This window comes from Sapajus apella, unplaced genomic scaffold (assembly GCF_009761245.1).
Source record: "Sapajus apella isolate SASKATOON/1434 unplaced genomic scaffold, GSC_monkey_1.0 scaffold29, whole genome shotgun sequence".
Lineage (NCBI taxonomy): Eukaryota > Metazoa > Chordata > Mammalia > Primates > Cebidae > Sapajus > Sapajus apella.
In genome coordinates this window covers 19,462,982-19,484,225 of record NW_022436969.1, presented here as the reverse complement: position 1 = coordinate 19,484,225, position 21,244 = coordinate 19,462,982, and the positions used below count along the sequence as shown (strand labels likewise).

The 21,244-nt window shown below is 48.1% G+C and overlaps 1 protein-coding gene and 1 long non-coding RNA gene across 11 annotated transcripts in view; one reads left to right on the top strand and one right to left on the bottom strand.

The window, feature by feature from the left end:
* MTCL1 (microtubule crosslinking factor 1) overlaps positions 1-2,761 on the bottom strand; it is a 134,063-nt gene extending 131,302 nt beyond the window's left edge. For 4 of the 10 annotated variants that reach the window (XM_032293349.1, XM_032293353.1, XM_032293350.1 and 1 more), the window contains exon 1: positions 2,562-2,759. In XM_032293349.1, the coding sequence (XP_032149240.1) occupies positions 2,562-2,597 (36 nt within the window). In that variant the 5' untranslated portion in view covers positions 2,598-2,759. Of the gene's footprint in view, positions 1-2,561 lie in introns of all 10 variants that reach the window. The other 6 variants (XM_032293358.1, XM_032293351.1, XM_032293359.1 and 3 more) reach the window with 3 other exon arrangements.
* LOC116561526 lies at positions 1,666-19,036 on the top strand. Its single transcript, XR_004273471.1, has 2 exons — positions 1,666-2,214; positions 18,772-19,036. It is a non-coding gene; the product is annotated as an uncharacterized LOC116561526 (long non-coding RNA).
* The last annotated feature ends 2,208 nt before the right edge of the window (positions 19,037-21,244 follow it).

Sequence of the window (21,244 nt, the reverse complement as noted above, 5' to 3'; positions counted from 1 at the left end):
CTTGAGCCCACAGGTTCAAGGTTGCATTGAGCTATGATCATGCCACTGCACTCCAGCCTGGGCCACAAAGCAAGACCCTGTCTCTTAAAAAAATGAAAGAAAGAGAATAACAAAAAAGAGAAGTTTTGATTTATAAAGGGTACATGCTAACCACCACTTCAAAAGCATGACTACTGTCCCTGCCCCATAGGGTCCCTGAAGCTCTGGGTCCAATTTTACACAAGTGGGCAGGCTCTATGACCTGTGGAAAAGTCCACTAGGATCCTTATGTTTCTTTCCTGAATTGAACTATTGTCATTTAAGCTTCTGAGTGACCACGCGGGTACCTCACATGCATACATGCAATCATCGGGTTTGCTAGCCTCTTTCAGACCGCTGCACCCTCTTCTTTCCCCTGCTGTTGGAGGAAGGGTGGGGAGGTGGGCTCAGGCAGAGTAAATGGATGCAAGTGACACCTTTCTCCACAGTAAATGGCAACTGAACAGTCCCCACAAATGAAACACTGGCAGTGGGATTTATGTGGCCATTCATACGCAGGCTAGTGGAGGGAAGGGCATGATGGCCCTCTCACCTGAAAAGAAAACAGAGGGCCCCTAGGAAAGCTGACCACAAGGAACACTTTGAGCTATGAAGACAACTCAGAAGCAGTGTGCTCAGAGGAAAGCAGCCTCCCTGGAAATAGGGCTGCATCCCAGTGCAGAAGAAGGCACAGAGGCTCTGGGGAATCGTGGGTGCCACCACTTACTGTACGACCTTGGACAAGTCATTTCTGTTTTAGGTTCTCAGCATTTCCGTCTGTGAAACAGTAGTTATGACCATGATACCACCACCAACAACCTATGTTGTTGTGAAGATCCACTGAAATATCAAATACACTGCATCAGACTCCAGGCTCAAACGTGTTTCATTCATTGAGAATCTAACAACATGAAAAAATAAAGCAAATAACCAGTTGAACAAAGAATGAACTTTAAAACGATGGACTGCCTATCTTAAGATCAAAAATATAATGAGAAGTTTCTTTAAAGAAACTCAATTTTCCCTTGCATAGCAGTCATTTGGATAAACACCATTTAATCAGAAACCCTGTAAGTCAGGGGTTATGTGGGGGGTGGGGTGGGTATACAAAAACAAGATTATCTTGTCACCCTCAGAAAGCTTACATTTGTTGAAGATTTACAAAAGTGCTGCTTTGATGATGGAGTCATTCGCAACATAGTTGCCTTTGAACTTCACTCTGTTGTCTATTACCTAAGAGTATGTGAGAAAACCATACTATCTGAAACATTTTGCCATAAGTCCATCTTTTACCAGCTCTCTTTCTGTGCCTGTTACTTCTTGCACAAAGTAAAATAACTACAGGGCTCAGCTGGCTGGAACAGCTCCATAAGAAATTTAGGCTTGGGGGCCACGCAGCAATTAATGTCCTCTGATTTCCCTGTGAACTGCATACTTCACCACCGTTTACCTTAAAACCCAATCCTCAGACTCCCTAGCTAAAAACTGGGCCCGTAGTGCTTAGGCTTATCATTTGCTGAGAAAACAACTCAAATAACACAACCCACTGAAGAAGCAGGGCCACCCTACTGAGTTTGGAGGCTGCTCATTAAGACTTAACAGACAAACAGATTTATGCCACCAGAGTAGTTTACTAACCTGAGGATTACAATAAATAAAACAGTTGTCATCAATACAACTCTCCGTATTTTCTCTCAAGTCACCTGGATCGTTCTAACCCTGGGAATCCCGTATGCAGCGCCAGCCCCATGCCAAGGAGAAAAGATGGAGCCGGATTAAGCACCCAGTGCTAAGGAGACTAAGAGGCCACTGCCCGCAGGCCCTGCGGGAAAATACTCAGAATGCGGCAGGCGCAGCGATTCCTTAGAAAGTGCTGGCGTGGCCTCTCCTGACACAGAAAGCCGGCTCCGGGGTGCTTACAAAGGACTGGCCCGCACAACACCGCTACTCCTCAACCCGGCCACACTCCAGAAACCTCTCCTGAACTTCATCTTGATCACCGAAAACGATGCGGCCCCTCTACCCAGGCTGTGGGAGCCCAGGAGACCCTAAGTGCCCCCAGCTATTTCCGTAATTGCAGGAGAGGGGGTGGGCGGCTCCGCAGCAGGGCCTGCCCCCGCGTGGCACCGTCCTGAACCGCCACACCGGCACGTGTCAGGCCAGAGGTCCATGGCTAAGGATCACCTGTTCCCACAGGTGAGGCTGGCACGTCTCAGCGGGGATGAGGGTGTCGGCTGATGTCCCCAAAACGACTACTGCCCCAACAGGTCAACAAAAGTAAAAGAATCAGCGAAGAGACGCAAGACTTCTGGACGCGACAAAAAACGAAGTGGGTTTGGGAACTGGAGGGGACCCACAGGTTTGCTGCTCCTTCCAGAAGTTTGAGCTTAAGTTCCCAATGCCTGACAATGCGAGGGCAGGACCGTGGAAGGCAGGAGGGAAAAGGCTCTGAATAGCCCCGGGAAGGCGGGGTTGGCGGGTCCCCGCCGCAGCCAGGCCCTCCCAGGGCGCCCTGGAACACCTGCCGCCAAGGCGCTGCTCACCTTGAGATAGTCATTCTCTGAGCGCAGCTCCTCCATCTCCCGCAGCAGCTCCTCTTCCTCTGCTGCCGGCACAAGTCGAGGCTGCTCGCCCAGGCTGAGCTCCCTGGGGGTCCCGGGGGCGGGTCGCTCCAGCGGTCCGCGCCCCCTGGCATCCTCCGCCGTGCCGGGCCCCGCGAACCCCCCGGAAACCCCGCCCGGGATGCTCCGGCCCCCGGGACAAGCGCTGGCGGCGAGAGGCGCGGCGAGGAGCGAGGGGGGCTCGGGGCTGCTCGGCGGCGCTCCCCGGGCTACCGGGCTCGGCGTCGGTGCTCCTCGCGGGGGTTCTCTGTCGCTGGAGCCTGTGCCGGATTCGGCATCGCTGCTAGCTGCAGGCAGCAGGCGCTGCTCGTCCGACAGGGGTTCGGAGGGGCAGTCGGAGAGGTCGGAGCTGCTGTCAGTGTGGCTGATGCGCGAGCCGCGGGCCGGGGAGCCGGCCACCGAGGTCACCGCGAGGGTCACGGCGGGGATCCGGGCGGCCGGGGTCAGAGGACCGATGGTGCGGGCGGGGGGTGCCCGGGAGCCGCGCTTGGCTTTGCGGCCCTTGGTAGCGGCGGGCGGCGGCTCGGCTCCGGGAGGCTTCCCAGCCCGGGACAACGGCTCCGCGGGCGCCACGCGCGCCGCCTTCCTGCTTCCCAAGGCAGCCTTGGCACCGCCCGCCGCTCTGACCCCAGCTCCCGGTGGGGGCTTGTCCTTTGCGCCCGGGACACCGCCGCTGCGCCGGGAGACGCGGCCGGGCGCCGCCGGGGACCCCGGCGAGGGAGGCGCCTTGCCCACGAGATTGGGCGAGCGCAGGGCGGCGGGCGCCGCGGCTCGGCCGGAGGAGGGGACCGCTGGGCAGGGCGCAGCGGGCCGGGCGTGCAGGTCCTTGAGGAAGGGTCTGGCGGGCGAGGGCGCGCGGTGCAGCCGCCGCCTCTCGGCCAGCGGGTGGAGGTGGTGGTGGCGGTGGTGCTGGCCCGGAGGCTGCGGCTTCGCGTCCGGGGCGCCTCCGCCCGCGGGGCCGTTCAGTGTCTCCATGGCCGGGCCCGCGGGCAGCAGCTCGGGCGGCAGATGCTCCGGGAGGCGGCGGCGGCGGCGTGCAGCCTCCCCGCGCGCTCGCTCATCACTGTCCCAGCCCCGCCCGGGCTGCGCCCCGCGTTCCCGCCGTCACCCCACCACCCCCCCGCACCCCGGCCCGGAGGATTCCCGTGGGGCTCGCCGCCGCCGCCGCCGCGCTCGCCCCTAGCTGAGGTCACCGCGGATCGAGTTCTCCCGTCTCAGCAGCGCCGCGGCTCCCGGCCGCTCGCATCCCCGGACCCCGCGCTCTGGGCTCGCGGGCACCGGTGCAGCGGCGGTGCTGGCGGCGCGCACCCGGCTCCGGCGTCCCGCACCCCGCCCACCGCCGGCCCGCTCCAGCCCGCGCCCGCCCCCGCCGCTCCCGACTGAGAGAAGCCGCACGCGCGCGCCCAGCCGCCCAGCGCCCTCGCCCGCCGCGGGTGCGCATGCCCCGCCTCTCGCCAGCCGGCGCCGTGAGGGGGAGGGGGCGAGGGCAGGGGCGGGGCCTGCGCTTCCCAGGGGCCGCGCACCGGGCAGGGGAGGGGCGGGCACCGGGCAGGGGCGGGCTCTTGGGGGCATGCGTAGGCTGGATCCACGCGCCCTATCGGGGACCCTTCTTTCTTTTTGAGGCCCTAGAGACGCGGTCAGGACCTAGGGAGGAGGGGAAGAGGCGGAGGTGAAATGGTAAGGGGCGGTGGCGCCCACTTGGGAAAGGTTTGTGCCGCGGCTGACAACGCCCCCCTCAGGCCCCTCCATCCTCCGCCCGCCTCACCGAGCCCGGTCCCCTCTCCCGCTGTCCTCTCCAACCTGTGCCCCTGGTCCCCGCGCTCCTTAAGGATCGCTGGTACCCGACGCAGCTCTCGCGTCAGAACGAGCACCGCAGGCCCTCCACAGTTGGCACCCCCGTGGCCTCGGGAGCTCAGAGGAGGAGGAGCTGCTGCCGAAACAGGAGGAGCCCTCGCCAAGCTGAGGGTCAGAAAGAGAACTGACATTTATAGTTCCGGCTGTGAGCCAGGCCTGCTGGCCACTTAATGGGCATTGCTTTATTTAAGCCTCACCACAATCCCGGATTGGAATTGCTGTCTTTGGTAAGGACGAGAGCACCGGCGCAGGGAGGTAAAGTCGCTTGCCTGCGATGCCTCACCCAGTCCCTGGCTGAGCGGGTTTAAACTCAGATCCACAGGATTCCGAGTCCTGCAGACTTTCATCTCAGAGAACCTGGAGCCCCGGCACCGGTTCTACCACTTGTCTCCCATGCGCAAAGCACTAGACCTTTCTGAGCCCCAGTTCCCTCGCCTACATCATTAAAACGTACTGCCACCTGAGTGTGTGTGAACATAGAGCAAATACCAGAACATACCGTGCAAACTGTAAAGTACTGTTCACATCCCATTGGGTGCAGTTTATGTCCCAGGCGTTGGATGTTGGCCAGTGCCCCTATAAGCGCCAGCCTGTGCTCTAGCCCTGGCATTGCGGGAGGCAGAGGGGCAGGTAATAATTCCAAGTCGCGAGGGCTGAAGCGTAACCCCGTCCGGGAAGGTTTGCATTTTCCTGTAAGGACAGGTTGGTCTTGCCGCTGAGAGCCCAGGAAACAGTAGAGCCTGCAGAGAGCAGGGCCCCTAGGTGGGGAGGCAGGTAGGGTAGGGATTAGAGGAGAGACTGGAGGGTGCGTGGCACCAAATATCCTGCCAAGGCCGTTGGACCTTACCCTAGAGGCGGGAGCCACTGGGGGATTCTGAGCAAAATGATCTGATATGCTTAGAAAGACCCCGGGCGCAGCAGCCTGGAGGAGAGGCAGGTGGGCCGCTGGAGCTGCGAGTGTCGGTGGCAATATGCGCGCTGAGGGGGCAGTGGGAGCAGGGACAGAGAAGAGATGGCCGACTCGCAAAAATAAAAGGAAAAAAAATCGACTCCAAAGTCTGTGATCTTAACCACAGATTTACCCTACTTAGCCATCTACTTCAAAAAATCCAGGATGAACTCTTTTTTTTTTTTTGTAATCCTGTAAGTCAGGAGAGCCCTGCCCCCGGAAGTCGTCCTGCCTCGCCCTGGCCTGAGCTCAGGGGGCCTGAGACCTCGCCTAACCGCACAGTCGAAAGGCTTGCTAGGTGTCGGCCACCGAGCGCGCCGGACCCGCTGTCCCCAGAGGGCGCTCTAGTTCTCCCCTTCCCTAAAGAAGAGGGGCCGCGGTCGGGCCAGAGCACAACTGACCTCTGCCTAGAACCTCCAGAGACCCAGAAGTCTCCCATCCTCACATTTCCAAAGAATTATGGCCAGGACTCTCAGCACAAGCTTGCAGCTTCTCATACCGTATACACTCAGGGGAAGGGCCGCCCCAAAAATGTTTCAATACGTTAGTCTTCCAAAGGCAGTAGCTTGATGACCATAGGATTTGCAGCCAGCTTCTCTTGCTTTCATGTAATAAGTCAGATAAAATTCATCCTCCTTATTATTATTAGCCTGGCAAATAGGACTACAAGCCCTTCATAAGGAAGTATTCAATCAATGCTTTCAATTTTCTTTTTTCTTCCTTTTTTTTTAAAGAGATAGGGTCTTGCTATGTTGCGCAGACTGAACTCGAACTTCCTGGGCTTAAGCCATCATCCCACCTCAGCCTCCCAAGTAGCTGGGACTACAGGCATGCGACACCCAGCCCAGCCAATAATGCTTTCTTTGTTTTCCAGTATTCAGTGAGTTACAGGTATAAAGAGCTATCTGCTTGCATAATAGGTGTTTTTAAAATCACTCAAAAAAAAAAAAAAAAAGAAGAAGAAGAAAGAAAGAAAGAAAAAATGGCCAAGGCAGGCAGATAGCTTGAGCTCAGGAGCATGAAATCAGCCTGGGCAACATGGCAAAACACTGACTCTGCAAAATAAAAATAAAATAAGCTGGGCATGATGGTACATACCTGCAGTCCCAGCTATTTGTGAGGCTGAGGTGGTAAGATCCCTGGAGCCCAGGAGGGGAGGTTGCAGTGAGCCATGATCACCACTGCACTCCAGCCTCGGTGACCCGAGTGAAGCCTGTGTCAAAAAAATGGGAAGGAAGGAAGGGAGGGAGGGAGGGAGGGAGGGAGGGAGGAAGGAAGGAAAGAAAGGAGGGAGGGCGGGAACAAAGGAAGGAAATACATGATTTTAAATTCTATTTCTGTTAAATCAAATTAATCTAAAGGTAATAGGGGATTTACTATTTAAGGGAACCGTAAAGTGCTGATTCTGTGAAAAAACAAAACCCGGCATGGGTGTGCCTGTTTTCATCTGTGTGCCCTCAGATCCAGCCTTGCTCTTCCGCTACTCTGCTGTGAGTGGAAGGGTGAGTTTCCAGGTGCTGGGTTTGCTGATTGGGTTTGGCCAGTGGAGGTGCTGTCAGGAGATGGGAGTGGACCCAGAAGGGAGAAACCAGGTTATATCTTTCTCTCTCCATGAGGAGTGGACTTTTGAGGTTCCAAGCATCACTGGATGGCCTGTTCCTCCTGGTACCTTTTCGTCCTCCACCGCCTGTGTCAAGGGTTGTACTGGCTTCCTGTGCTTGCAGACCTCCAGGTTGCTTCACTGTGGCTGATTCCCTGCACTGCAACCCTGTGTTGTAAATGCTGGCACAAGGCCCAGGACCCCATCATCTCATTCCTCTGCATAGGCCCAAGGACTGTTCTAGGGAGCCACGTACAGCAGTGGTGTGATGAGTAATGTTTGTGTGACTGTGTTCACATCCTCTTGTCCAAGAGTGGTGTGGTATGGTGACAAGATCTAAGGCTTTGACACCAGGTAAATCTGGGTTCAAATCCTGCCCAAGTCATTTGCTGTCTGTGTGGCCTTGGGTAAGCTATTATTTTTTTTTATTGCATTTTAGGTTTTGGGGTACATGTGAAGAACATGCAAGATTGTTGCATAGGTACACACAAGGCAGTGTGATTTGCTGTCTTCCTCCCCTTCCCTATATCTGGCATTTCTCCCCATGCTATCTCTCCCCACATTCCCACCCCCCTCTGTCCCTTCCCCATTTCCCCCCAACAGACCCCAGTGTGTAGTGCTCCCATCCTTGTGTCCATGTGTTCTCATTGTTCAACACCCACCTGTGAGTGAGAACATGTGGTGTTTGATTTTCTGCTCTTGTGTCAGTTTGCGGAGAATGATGCTCTTGTGTCAGTTTGCAGGTTCATCCATGTCCCTACAAAGGATGTGAACGCATCATTTTTGATGGCTGCATAATACTCCATGGTGTATATGTGCACATTTTCCCTGTCTAGTCTATCATCGATGGGCATTTGGATTGGTTCAAGGTCTTTGCTATTGTAAACAGTGTTGCAATGAACATTCGTGTGCATGTGTCCTTATAGTAGAACGACTTATAATCCTTTGGATATATACCCAGTAATGGGACTGCTGGGTCAAATGGAATTTCTATTTCTAGGTCTGTAAGGAATCGCCACACTGTCTTCCACAATGGTTGAACTAATTTACACTCCCACCAACAGTGTAAAAGTGTTCCTATTTCTCCACGTCCTCTCCAACATCTGTTGTCTCCAGATTTTTTAATGATCGCCATTCTAACTGGCATGAGATGGTATCTCAATATAGTTTTGATTTGCATTTCTCTAATGACCAGTGATGATGAGCATTTTTTCATATGTTTGTTGGCCTCATGTATGTCTTCTTTTGTAAAGTGTCTGTTCATATGCCTCGCCCATTTTGAATGGGCTTGTTTGTTTTTTTCTTGTAGATCTGTTTTAGTTCTTTGCAAATTCTGGATATCAGCCCATTGTCAGATGGGTAGACTGCAAAAATTTTTTCCCATTCTGTTGGTTGCCAATTCACTCTAATGACTGTTTCTTTTGCTGTGCAGAAGCTGTGGAGTTTGATTAGGTCCCATTTGTCTATTTTGGCTTTTGTTGCCAATGCTTGTGGTGTTTTGCTCATGAAGTCCTTGCCTATGCCTATGTCCTGAATGGTTTTGCCTAGATTTTCTTCTAGGGTTTTTATGATGTTAGGTCTTATGTTTAAGTCTTTAATCCATCTGGAGTTAATTTTAGTGTAAGGCATCAGGAAGAGGTCCAGTTTCTGCTTTCTGCACGTGGCTAGCCAGTTTTCCCAACACCATTTATTAAACAGGGAATCCTTTCCCCATTTCTTGTTTTTGTCTGGTTTGTCAAAGATCAGATGGTTGTAGATATGTTGTGTTGCCTCCGAGGCCTCTGTTCTGTTCTATTGGTCTATATCTCTGTTTTGGTACCAATACCATGCTGTTTTGATTACTGTAGATTTGTAGTATAGTTTGAAGTCCGGTAGTGTGATGCCTCCCGCTTTATTCTTTTTGCTTAGAATTGACTTGGCTATGCGGGCTCTCTTTTGGTTCCATATGAAGTTTAAGGTGGTTTTTTCCAGTTATGTGAAGAAGGTCATTGGTAGCTTGATGGGAATAGCATTGAATCGGTAAATTACTTTGGGCAGTATGGCCATTTTCATGATATTGATTCTTCCTAACCATGAACATGGAATGTTTCTCCATCTGTTTGTGTCCTCTCTTATTTCGTTGAGCAGTGGATTGTAGTTCTCCTTGAAGAAGTCCTTTACGTTCCTTGTTAGTTGTATTCCTAGGTATTTTATTTTCTTTGTGGCAATTGTGAATGGCAGTTCATTCTTGATTTGGCTCTCTTTAAGTCTGTTATGGGTGTATAGGAATGCATGTGATTTTTGCACATTGATTTTGTATCCTGAGACTTTGCTGAAGTTGCTTATCAGTTTCAGGAGACTCTGGGCTGAGAAGATGGGGTCTTCTAGATATACAATTCATGTCATCTGCAAATAGAGACAATTTGACTTCCTCCTTTCCTATTTGAATACCCTTTATTTCTTTTTCTTGCCTGATTGCTCTGGCTAGAACTTCCATTACTATATTGAATAGGAGTGGTGAGAGAGGGCATCCTTGTCTAGTGCCAGATTTCAAAGGGAATGCTTCCAGTTTTTGCCCAGTCAGTATGATGATATTGGCTGTTTTTTTCCATAAATAGCTTTTATTATTTTGAGCTACATTCCGTCAATACCTAGTTTATTGAGGGTTTTTAGCATAAAGGGCTGTTGAATTTTGTCAAAGGTCTTCTCTGCATCAATTGAGATAATCATGTGGTTTTTGTCTTTGGTTCCGTTTATGTGGTGAATTACGTTTATAGACTTGCATATGTTGAACCAGCCTTGCATCCCCGGGATGAAGCCTACTTGATCAGGGTGGATAAGCTTTTTGATGTGCTGTTGCAATGGCTTGCCAGTATTTTATTGAAGATTTTTGCATCTATGTTCATCATGGATATTGGCCTGAAGTTTTCTTTTCTTGTTGAGTCTCTGCCGGGTTTCAGTATCACAATGATATTTGTCTCATAAAATGATTTGGGAAGGATTCCCTCTTTTTGGATTATTTGGGATAGTTTCAGGAGGAATGGTACCAGCACCTCTTTGTATGTCTGGTAAAATTCAGCTGTGAACCCATCTGGACCTGGGCTTTTTTTGGGTGGTAGGCTCTTAATTGCTGCCTCAACTTCAGACCTTGTTATTGGTCTATTCAGGGTTTCAGCTTCTTCCTGGTTTAGGATTGGGAGGAGGCAAGTGTCCAGGAATTTACCCATTTCTTCCAGGTTTACTAGTTTATGTGCATATAGAGTTGTTTGTAATAATCTCTGGTGATGGTTTGAATTTCTGTGGAATCTGTGGTGATATCCCCTTTATCCTTTTTTATTGCATCAATTTGGTTATTCTCTCTTTTCTTTTATTAATCTGGCTAGTGGTCTATTTTGTTGATCTTTTCGAAAAACCAGCTCCTGGATTTATTGATTTTTTGAAGTTTTTTTTGTGTCTCTATCTCCTTCAGTTCTGCTCTGATCTTAGTTATTTCTTGTCTTCTGCTAGGTTTTGAGTTTTTTTGATCTTGCTCCTCTAGCTCTTTCAATTTTGATGATAGGGTGTCAATTTTAAATCTCTCCTTGCTTCTCATGTGGGCACTTGTTGCTATATATTTTCCTCTAGTGACTGCTTTAAATGTGTCCCAGAGATTCTGGTATGTTGTGTCTTCGTTCTCGCTGGTTTCAAAGAACATCTTTATTTCTGCCTTCATTTCATTGTTTATCCCGTCAACATTCAAGAGCAAGTTGTTCAGTTTCCATGAAGCTGTGCAGTTCTGAGTTAGTTTCTGCATTCTGAGTTCTGACTCGATTGCACTGTGGTCTGAGAGACTGTTTGTTATGATTTCCATTCTTTTGCATTTGCTGAGGAGTGATTTATTTCCAATTATGTGGTCAATTTTAGAGTAGGTGTGATGTGGTGCTGAGAAGAATGTATATTCTGTGGATTTGGGGTGGAGAGTTCTGTAAATGTCTATTAGGTTTGCTTGGTCCAGGTCTGAGTTCAAGTTCTGGATATCCTTGTTAATTTTCTGTCTGGTTGATCTGTCTAATATTGACAATGGGGTGTTAAAGTCTCCCACTATTATTGTGTGGGAGTCTAAGTCTCTTTGTAAGTCATTAAGAATTTGCCTTATGTATCTGGGGGCTCCTGTATTGGTTGCGTATATATTTAGGATTGTTAGCTCTTCTTGTTGCATTGATCCTTTTACCGTTATGTAATGTCCTTCTTTGCCTCTTTTGATCTTTGTTGCTTTAAAGTCTATTTTATCAGAGATGAGAATTGCAACTCCTGCTTTTTTTTTTTTTGCTCTCTATTTGCTTGGTAAATCTTCCTCCATCCCTTTATTTTGAGCCTTTGCATATCCTTGCATGTGAGGTGGGATTCCTGGATACAGCACACTGATGGGTTTTGGCTTTTTATCCAATTTGCCAGTCTGTGTCTTTTGATTGGGGCATTTAGTCCATTTACATTTAGGGATAATATTGTTATGTGTGAATTTGATCCTGCCATTTTGATGCTAGCTGGCTCTTTTGTTCGTGAGTTGATGCAGATTCTTGATTGTGTTGATGCTGTTTACCACTTGGTATGTTTTTGGAGTGGCTGGTACTGGTCATTCCTTTATATGTGTAGAGCCTCTTTCAGGAGATCTTGTAAAGCAGGTCTGGTGGTGATGAAATCTCTGAGTACTTGCTTGTTCGCAAAGGATTTTATTTTTCCTTCATTTATGAAGCTTAGTTTGGCTGGATAGGAGATTCTGGGTTGAAAGTTCTTTTCTTTAAGGATGTTGAATATTGGCCCCCACTCTCTTCTGGCTTGTAGGGTTTCTGCTGAGAGATCTGCTGTGAGTCTGATGGGCTTCCCTTTGTGGGTAACCAGACCTTTCTCTCTGGCTGCCCTTAGCATTTCTTCCTTCATTTCAACCCTGGTGAATCTGAAGATTATATGCCTTGGGGTTGCTCTTCTTGAGGAATATCTTTGTGGTTTTCTCTGTATTTCCTGGACTTGAATATTGGCCTGCCTTGCTAGGTTGGGGAAGTTTTCCTGGATAATATCCTGAAGAGTATTTTCCAGCTTGGATTCATTCTCTCCATCACATTCAGGTACACCTATCAAGCATAGATTAGGTCTTTTTGCATAGTCCCACATTTCTTGGAGACTTTGTTCATTCCTTTTTACCCTTTTTTCTCTCTTCTTGCCTTCTCGTTTTATTTCATTCAGTTGATCTTCGACCTCTGATATCCTTCTTTCTGCTTGGTCAATTCAGCTGTTGAAACTTGTGCATGCTTCGCAAAGTTCTCGTGTTGTGTTTTTCAGCTCCATCAATTCACTTATATTCCTCTCTATGTTGTCCATTCTCGTTAGCATTTCGTCAAATCTTTTTTCAACATTCTTAGTTTCTTTGCATTGGGTTAGAACATGTTCTTTTAGCTCACAGAAGTTTCTTATGACCCACCTTCTGAAGTCTGATCCTGTCATTTCATCACAATCCTTCTCCATCCAGCCTTGTTCCCTTGCTGGTGAGGAGTTGTGATCCCTTTTAGGAGGAGAGGTGTTCTAGTTTCGGGTGTTTTCATCCTTTCTGTGCTGGTTTCTTCCCATCTTTGTGGGTTTATCCACCTGTTGTCTTTGTAGTTACTGACTTTCAGATTGGGTCTCTGATGAACTTTCAGTTTGTGGATGCTGAATTTACTTCTCTTTCTTAGCTTTCATTCTAACAGTCTGGCCCCTCTGCTGTAGGACTGCTGAGGTCCACTCCAGGCTCTGCTTGCCAGGGGATCACCTGCAGCAGCTGCAGAACAGTAAGGGTTACTACCAGTTTCCTCGTCTGCTATCTTTGTCCCAGAAGGATGCCCGCCAAATGTCAGTCTCTTCTCTCCTTTATGAGGTGACTCTTTGGATATACGGGGGTCAGGGAGCTGCTTGAGGAGACAGTCTGTCCTTTATTGGAGCTCAAGTCCTGAGCTGTGAGCTCCGTTGTTCATTCAGAGTTGCTGGGCAGGTACGTTTAGGTCTGCTGCAGCAGAACTCATAAACTCCCTTTTTTTTTTTTCCTCAGGTGCTCTGTCCCAGGGAGTTATGGCTTTATTTATGAGTTTCCGTTGTGCTGCTGCCTTTTAAAAAATTCTTTCAGGGCTGTCCTGCCCAGCAAGGAGGCAGCCTAGTCACTGTCTGCCTGCAGAGGCTTTGCTGAGCTGCTGTGGGCTCCACCCAGGTGCCGTGTCATCTTCCCTGCAGTCCTGTTTATATGGGTATAGTTAGAACTGCCTTGGCAATGGTGGCCTGCCTCTGTTATGGCGGACTCTCTCTGTAGTGGCAGGTTGCCTCGGCAATGGCGGGTTGCCTCAGCAACAGCGGGCTGCCTCAGTGATAGTCAGACTGCCTCGGTAGTGGTGGAATGTCTTCAGTTATGGCAGACGCCCCTCCCCCACAGAGCCAGACTGTCCCTGGTTCAGCTGTGCTTGCTGTGAAACTCTCAATCCAGAGTGTTTTCAATTACTGTTTTTTTCTGGGGGGTGGCGTGGGGGGTGGGACCAGCCAAGCCTGATCACCTGGCTCCCTGACTCCGAGTCTTTTTTTTTTTCAGTTGAACGGTCGATCTCTCCCAGTGTTCCAGTCACCTGTTGAAAAGGTGCCGGGATCTCCCGTGCCATGACTCACTGAACCAGGTGAAACAGCGGCGCTGAGATTCCTGGTGGTTTTTTTTGCCTAGGAATCTCCTGGCCTGGCTCGCTATTTCAGATGAATGGGCGACTCTGCCATCTCAGGGCTTCAATCGCCAGCTAAGAGGGCACCCGGACCAGTGTCTTTTGTATGGACAACCGCCGCGCCAGGGGGCGGCAAAGCAGCAGCATGGGCCGAAACAGCTGCACTAGCGACCCGTGGGGCTCCTCCGCCTGGGAATCTCCTGATCTGTGGGCAATAAAAATCCGTCTGGAAATGTGGTGTCCACTCACCCTTTGCACTTTCACTGGGAGCTGCAATCCTGAGCTGTTCCTAGTCGGCCATCTTCCCCGATCCCCGGGTAAGCTATTATTATCAATGTCATCGACGTCATTATTTAACACCCGTGAAATAATCTTCAAAACTCTTAAAATATGAGCAAACCAGATTTCTCACTCAGATTCCAAACTCTCACTTAGAGAGTTAGAAATCTATTCTGTGCCTATACAGTTATATAAAGAGAAATGAATTCTTTTTTTACTTGGTTTGACTCATAGATGAACAATAATGTGACTTAGCTTGGGACTCTACTTCACTCTATACTCCCAGGCAGAATTATACGCAGAATTTCTACACCTTCCATACATTGTCCAAACCCAAGTGTATAGGTATCTTCCAGTTTTTCCCCTTATTTTAACAGAAAGGCACATTTAAAATTGTGGGAGGGAACCCCTCAAGAGCCGAGGAAGGGTCTGAAGCCTCAGCATGTTCTCATATAAACATAGAATTAGAAAAGAATTAGAGATATAGCTACATAGTTATCCTATATACAATCATAAAATAATCACATAGCTATTCATATGTAATCATAAATATATACATATATAATCATATAATCTTTAATCTGATTAATAAATCTCAAGTCAAGAAGTATGGGACTGAAGTGGCATTGGAAAAGAGGTGACCCTAAGGCAAGATGCTCCAAGCCCTCTGTCATGCCCGCATAAGGGCTGCTGGAGGACGCCTTGGCCGTGCGACAGTGTCAGTGCTGTGAAAGTGCCTGCTGTTTAGCCAGCTAGGGACGGAGACATCCAAGATGGCCGAGACGTCTCCTTCCTCGGGGGAGTGAGGAGAAACCTCTGCTCTCCCAAGCTCTTGCGGTAAGCCTGATGGCTGTCAGAGAGGCCCACAGACATCCGGGGACTTAATTGTCCCTATGTGGTGCTGTGCGTCGGCAGTCACGTTCCATGTCTACTTTCAAGTTCTGCTTCTGCACCTGGTTCCTCTTTTTCTTAGAAGATAAGAATTGATAATAATAACATAAATCTTAGTGACCTTGTTATTTCTTGACAAGTATGAAAAAGTGCTGACGCCTTAGGTTTTCTCCTCGCCTCGGCTTTTTCAAAGTCTTGGGCCCCTATCTCCAAGACACGTGATTTACCTGATCCTATCACTGACCACCATTACCTCATCCTACCTGCCCTGCCCCCTGCTTTGTACTCAATACACGTGAGAGCATGCAGGCACTCGGGGCCACTGCTGGTCTCCGAGGTTTGGTACCAGTAGACTCCTGGGCCCAAACTCTTTCTCTGTGTCTTGTGTCTTTTATTTCCACAGTTTCTCGTCTCCACATAGCAGAGAGGGACTCACGGGACCCTGTAGGGCAGGACCCTACATAAAATATGAATGCATTCCTGGTTGAAGTCATAAGAAATCATCCCCTTTGAAAAGAGTGAAAAGAAGAAATTTTTCAGAGTGGGTGGTTTTTTGGACACTGCAGGAAAGTTACCTTTAAAAGGGACAACCTGATGCCTGATCCCCCCCACCTCCCTACCACCTGCCAAGGTTGAAGCTGGAGTCTGCATTCAAGACTGGACTCTGTGGGGACCCCCCAGCTCCCTTTGCAGGGGTTATTGCCAAAATGCCACATGGGACCTGAAACAGGCCTCACAGCCACATTGATTGGCAGCTGTGCATGGCGTTGGTGATGATGATGAAAATAACTTAAGAGGTTCTTGAACCTTGAGGACATTAAAATCTCCTGGTGAGATTGTTAAATGCAGATTCTCTGGCTACATCCCCAAGGATCTGATTTAAAAGATGTTTGCCCAGAAGTTTGTTTTCTTTTTGGCGATGGAGGCTTGCTGTATTGCCCAGGCTGGAGTGTAGTGGCGCAATCTCGGCTCACTGCAACCTCCACCTCCTGGGTTCAAGCGATTCTCCTGCCTCAGCCTCCTGAGTAGCTGGGATTACAAGCACCCACCACCACACCTGGGTAATTTTGGTAGAGATGGGGTTTCACCATGTGAGGCAGACTGGCCTCAAACTCCTGTCCTGAAATGATCCGCCCGCTTCAGACTCCCAAAGTGCTGGGATTACAGGTGTAATTTACTATACCCGGCCAGAAGGCTATATGTTTAACAAATACTTTTGATGCAAGTAATTATCTTACTTCCCATTGAAAAACACTGTGTTAGTGTTTCTTTTTTCTCTCTTCCTTTTTTTTTTAAGACAAGGTTTTGCTTGGTCACCCAGGCTGGAGTGGGCTGTGCAATCACAGCTCACTGCAGATTCTGGCTCCTGGGCTCCAGTGATCCTTCTACCTCGACTTCCCAATCAGCTGGGACCACAGGCACATGTGTTAGTGTTTCTCACACAGGTCCAAGTGTCATATGGCTTGTCATTTGTGTTCTTCCTATTTCTGTTCAAAACTCCTTCCAATGATGTGTGAAATAACCCACCTCTATGCATGTGAGATGCTGGGTGATGAAGATTTGCTCACTTAAACCTGAACTAGAGAGTCCCACCTAAGGTGTGTCTTAGAGTCTGCTGGGGGAACAGGGGAGTCTCCCTGTGACATGGGAACCAGAGGAAGCAGAGAGAGAAAGGTGTAAGGAGGCCCTTTCCTTCCTGACCAGTGGTTCCCCATGGGGGTGGAAGCACCTGCAGGGAGCATTGTGGACGTGTATTGGGGTGTTTTCTGTTGTCACAACAACTGGATTGGAGGGCACTACTGGCATTTAAGTGAGGGAGAGGGATAGTCAGAGTGGCTGGATGTCTTGCATTGCAACGTGCCCAGAGAAGAGTCGTCCCAGGTGGGGTGCAGTGGCTCACGCCTGTAATCCCAGCACTTTGGGAAGCTGAGGCAGGTGGATCACGAGGTCAAGAGATCAAGACCATCCTGGTCAACGTGGTGAAACCCCATCTCTACTAAAAAAAAAAAAAAAAAAAATTATCTGGGCGTGGTGGCACGCGCCTGTAGTCCCAGCTACTCAGGAGGCTGAGGCAGGAGAATTGCTTGAACCCAGGAGGCAGAGGTTGCAGTGAGCCGAGATTGCGCCTCTGCACTCCAGCCTGGGTAACAAGAGCGAAACTCCATCTCAAAAAAAAAAAAATTAAAAAATTTTTAATTGACAAATCATAATTACATTAACAGAGTGCATCATGTTGTTTTGATATATGTATACTAAAGCAGTATGTTTTTAGGGTTGTTTTAATATCAACTGGATTTTTTTTAGGAATGAAACCACAGTAGAAATCAAGACTGGGCAGGGCGCGGTGGCTCACACCTGTCATCCAAGCACTTTGGGAGGCCGAGGCAGGCAGATCATTTGCGGTCAGGAGTTTGAGCCCCTGCTCAACATGGTGAAACCCCATCTCTACTAAAAATACAAAAAATTGGCTGGGCATGGTGGCGCATGCCTGTAATTCCAGCTACTCCGGAAGCTGAGGCAGGAGACTTGCTTGAACCCAGGAGGTGGAAGTTGTAGTGAGCCAAGATCACACCACTGCACTACAGCCTGGGTGACACAGTGAGACTGTCTCGAAATAAAACTAAAAATAAAGGCTGTATTTTATTTGGAGATTTTCAATGCATTTTTTATCTTTGATCATTTCATTGGGCAGTGCCACTCAAGGGATTGGAATCATGAACAGAACACACCTGTATTTGTCTGTGTTTTAGCAGTTGCTTCTATGTAAGCATCTGACTACTTCATTATATATTTTGTAGTGTATTTATACCTGAGCTTTATACGTTGAAATAGATATTATTTTGTTATAAGTTGCTTTCTTATTTCTTTTTTGTATTACCATTAGAAAAGTAGATTAGTTTTTTAAAATATAGGGTTATGGGAGTGACAACCACAAGTGGTGATTCTCGTTTGAAGAAATTAAGGGCATTTGTAAGGAATGTGGGGCTCCGGGACTGGCAGGGTTGAGAAAGAGACAGCTCCAGCACAGAGCCGCGATGTCCTGGAGGGTGCCCCCTCGTGGTGGCTGTTGGGATGGCACCCTTCCCCACAGGGATAAAATAGAATCCATTATATAATGGTCAGACCCACCGTGATGGGAGTGTGTATAATTTAAAACAGCCTCCAGGTGGTTCTAAGAATCTTCTTTCATCAAGGGAGGTAGAATTCCCTTATACAACCTTTTGGCATGGTTGCTACATATTTGCAACCTTTTGGCATTTTGCCTTGAAATTGAACATTTGAACTCATTTTCTTTTAAAACATAACTGCTAAACTTTAAAAAATTATCCTGGGATTCTAAGCTTGCTCAGAACCGGGAAAATACGTTGTTATGTAAGGGAAACTAATCAAAGTTCTCTACCTTTCCTGGTCAGCAGCATGTGTTTCCAAAAAATTTAAGAGAAATTAGCGGGTTAATTGAGAGCATTCTACATCTCACCATGTTTGCTCTTACCATAATTCACCATTGCTGATTTCTCTACCTACAGAGTTGCTGAACCCGGCTTGATTGCCTCATAGAACTGAAACCTGAGGAACTTACATTTGTTTTGTGTGAGTTTCTTTCTCAGGAAACCGACCATCAGGACTCGCAGATAGTATCAAGGAACTGAAACTTTTCAGATCATGGCATCTAGTCATGAGATGCACCTCCTGCCTGTTGACGAACACCCCTTCCTTACCCCTGCCTAACTCCCTGCTATGTAAGCCCCTAACTTTAGTTGGTTAGGGAGACAGGTTTGAGACTCGTCTCCTGTATCCCAGCTGACGTCACCTGCATTAAAGCCTTTCTTCCCCAGCAATACTCATCATCTCAGTAATTGGCTTTCTGTACAGTGACAACCAGACCTGGCCCAAACCCCTGGCATCTGGCAGCATTATTACCTATCAAAACAGAAATAGAGATTTGAAATAGGGGATGCCAGTTCCCATTTCTTCCTGCTGTCTGGAAGGAAGTCTGGGTTTCCAGCGCAACTCTAATGCTCATCTTTAAACACAAAATAAGCGTATGTTTACATGGAAAGCAAAAATAGAACCATGGGTTTATAGAAGGTTCCATAGCAGCAAATAACAGTGCTTATGAAATAAACATTTTAAGTATCATTCCTGTGTAAAATTATTGTCAGGCATACTTTACCAGTGAAGAGATAGAACAATGTGGGTTCTATGCCTGGACACAATGATTTGTTTAGTGACCTTGCACAAAATAGGCTCAGTCTTCCTGGGCTTTAGAGGCCTTGTCTATAAAATTAAGGAGTTGGCCAGGTGCAGTGGCTCACACCTGTAATCCCAGCACTTTGGGAGGCTGAGGTGGGCTGATCATGAGGTCAGGAGTTCGAGACCAGCCTGGCCAACATGGTGAAACCCTGTCTCTGCTAAAAATGTAAAAAATAATATAAAGGAGTTGAATTTAAATAAGATTTAATATTATTCCCAGCTTTATAAATCTGAGAGTTAAAGTTGACTTAAAGGTGCTATTTTTATTACTTTTTATATTATCTTTTTTTAAAAAAAATTTTGAAACGGAGTTTTGCTCTTGTTGCCTAGGCTGGAGTACAATGGTGCGATCTGGGCTCACTGCAACCTCTGCCTCCCGGGTTCAAGTTATTCTCCTGCCTCAGCCTCCTGAGTAGCTGCGATTATACACACGCATCACCAAGCCCAGCTAATTTTTTATATTTTTAGTACAGACGGGGTTTCACCATGTTGGCCAGGCTGGTCTTGAACTCCTGACCTCAGATGATCCCCCCTCCTGGGGCTCTCAAAGTGCTGGGATTACAAGTGTGAGCCACTGCACCCTGCCCTTTTTACATTACTTTTAATGGTGAAAACCACAATTGCTTTTATACCAACCTAATAATTATCCATATGGAATTATTCACAATAAATTGTAGGTCACCTGTGTTCTGCCATTTTTGTAACATCGTAAAGAAATATCTGAGGCTGGGTAATTTATAAAGACAAGAGGGTTAATTGGCTTATGGTTCTGCAAGCTGTGTCAGCCTGGCTCCAGCATCTGCTTCTGGTGAGGGCCTCAGGGAGATTCCAATCATGGTTTAAGGTGACAGAGAGCAGGCATCACATGGTGAGCATGGGAGCAAGGGTTGGGGGAGGTGCCACACACTTCCAAACAATCAGATCTCATGTGAACTCAGAGTGAGAACTCACTCATCACCAAGGGGATGGTGCTAAGCCACTCACGAAGAATTCACGCCCATGATCCAAACACCCCCCACCAGGCCCACTTCCAACATTGGAGGTCACAGTTCAGTGTGAGATTTAGAAAGGACAAAACATCCAAACTGTGTCATCACCTCTGTTCATTCTCAGACAAAATATACTCAAATAGCATATACTCAAATACGTATACTAAAATAGCATAATTAAGGATGTTAATATGATGGAATTAATATAACAAATGCTGGTAAGTCAAAAAAACAAACTCAGTTGTCTCCCACTCTACCCTCACAACATGCTTCTGATGCCAGACGTGTGGGGATTATTCCCCAGCAAACAAGCAATGAATTCTGCAGGGGACACCACCTGGGTGTCCTCTAGTTCAATTCAATTCTTACACTATCTACCTAGAGATGGCCTCAGATTACACAGGTTGAAGCCCCAGCCCCAAAAGGCCACCCACACTACTTCTGATGTTCATCAAAAGCCCCAGGTTGAGAACTGTGCTTCCAGTCTGGCTATAAATCAGGATTCCCACAAACCCTCCTTGGCTTTGATTGATTTGCTAGAGCAGCTCACAGAACCCAGGGAAACTTGTTTACTGGTTTGTTATAAAGGATATTACAAAGGACACAGAAGAAAAGATGAGTATGGGGAGAGCAACATGGAGCTTCCACAGGCATACCAACCTCCGGGAACCTCCACAGGTTCAGCCATCCAGCTGCTCCCCAAACCCAGTCCTTTTGGTTTTTATGGAGGCTTCATTATGTAGGCATGAGTGATTAAACCATTGGCCATTGCTGGTCAACTTAACCTTCAGCCCCTCTCGCCTCCCCAGAGATTGTGAGGTGGGGTTGAAAGTCCCAACTCTCTAATCCTGCCTTGGTTTTTCCAGTGACCATCCCCCATCCTGAAGCTACAGAAAGGCATTTATTGCTTTGAAGAGTCCAAGGATTTTAGGAGTTACATACCAGGAGAGGGAGAGGAAGAACAAATACATATTTTGCAATATCACAGTTAGTTCTACATATTCCTGACTACCTTATTGGGATAGAATGTTGAGAGTTAACTGTGGTTTTGTGCTTTTTAGTACTGTGGATTTGGGTAGGTAAATTTTGTATTTCCTCCTTTA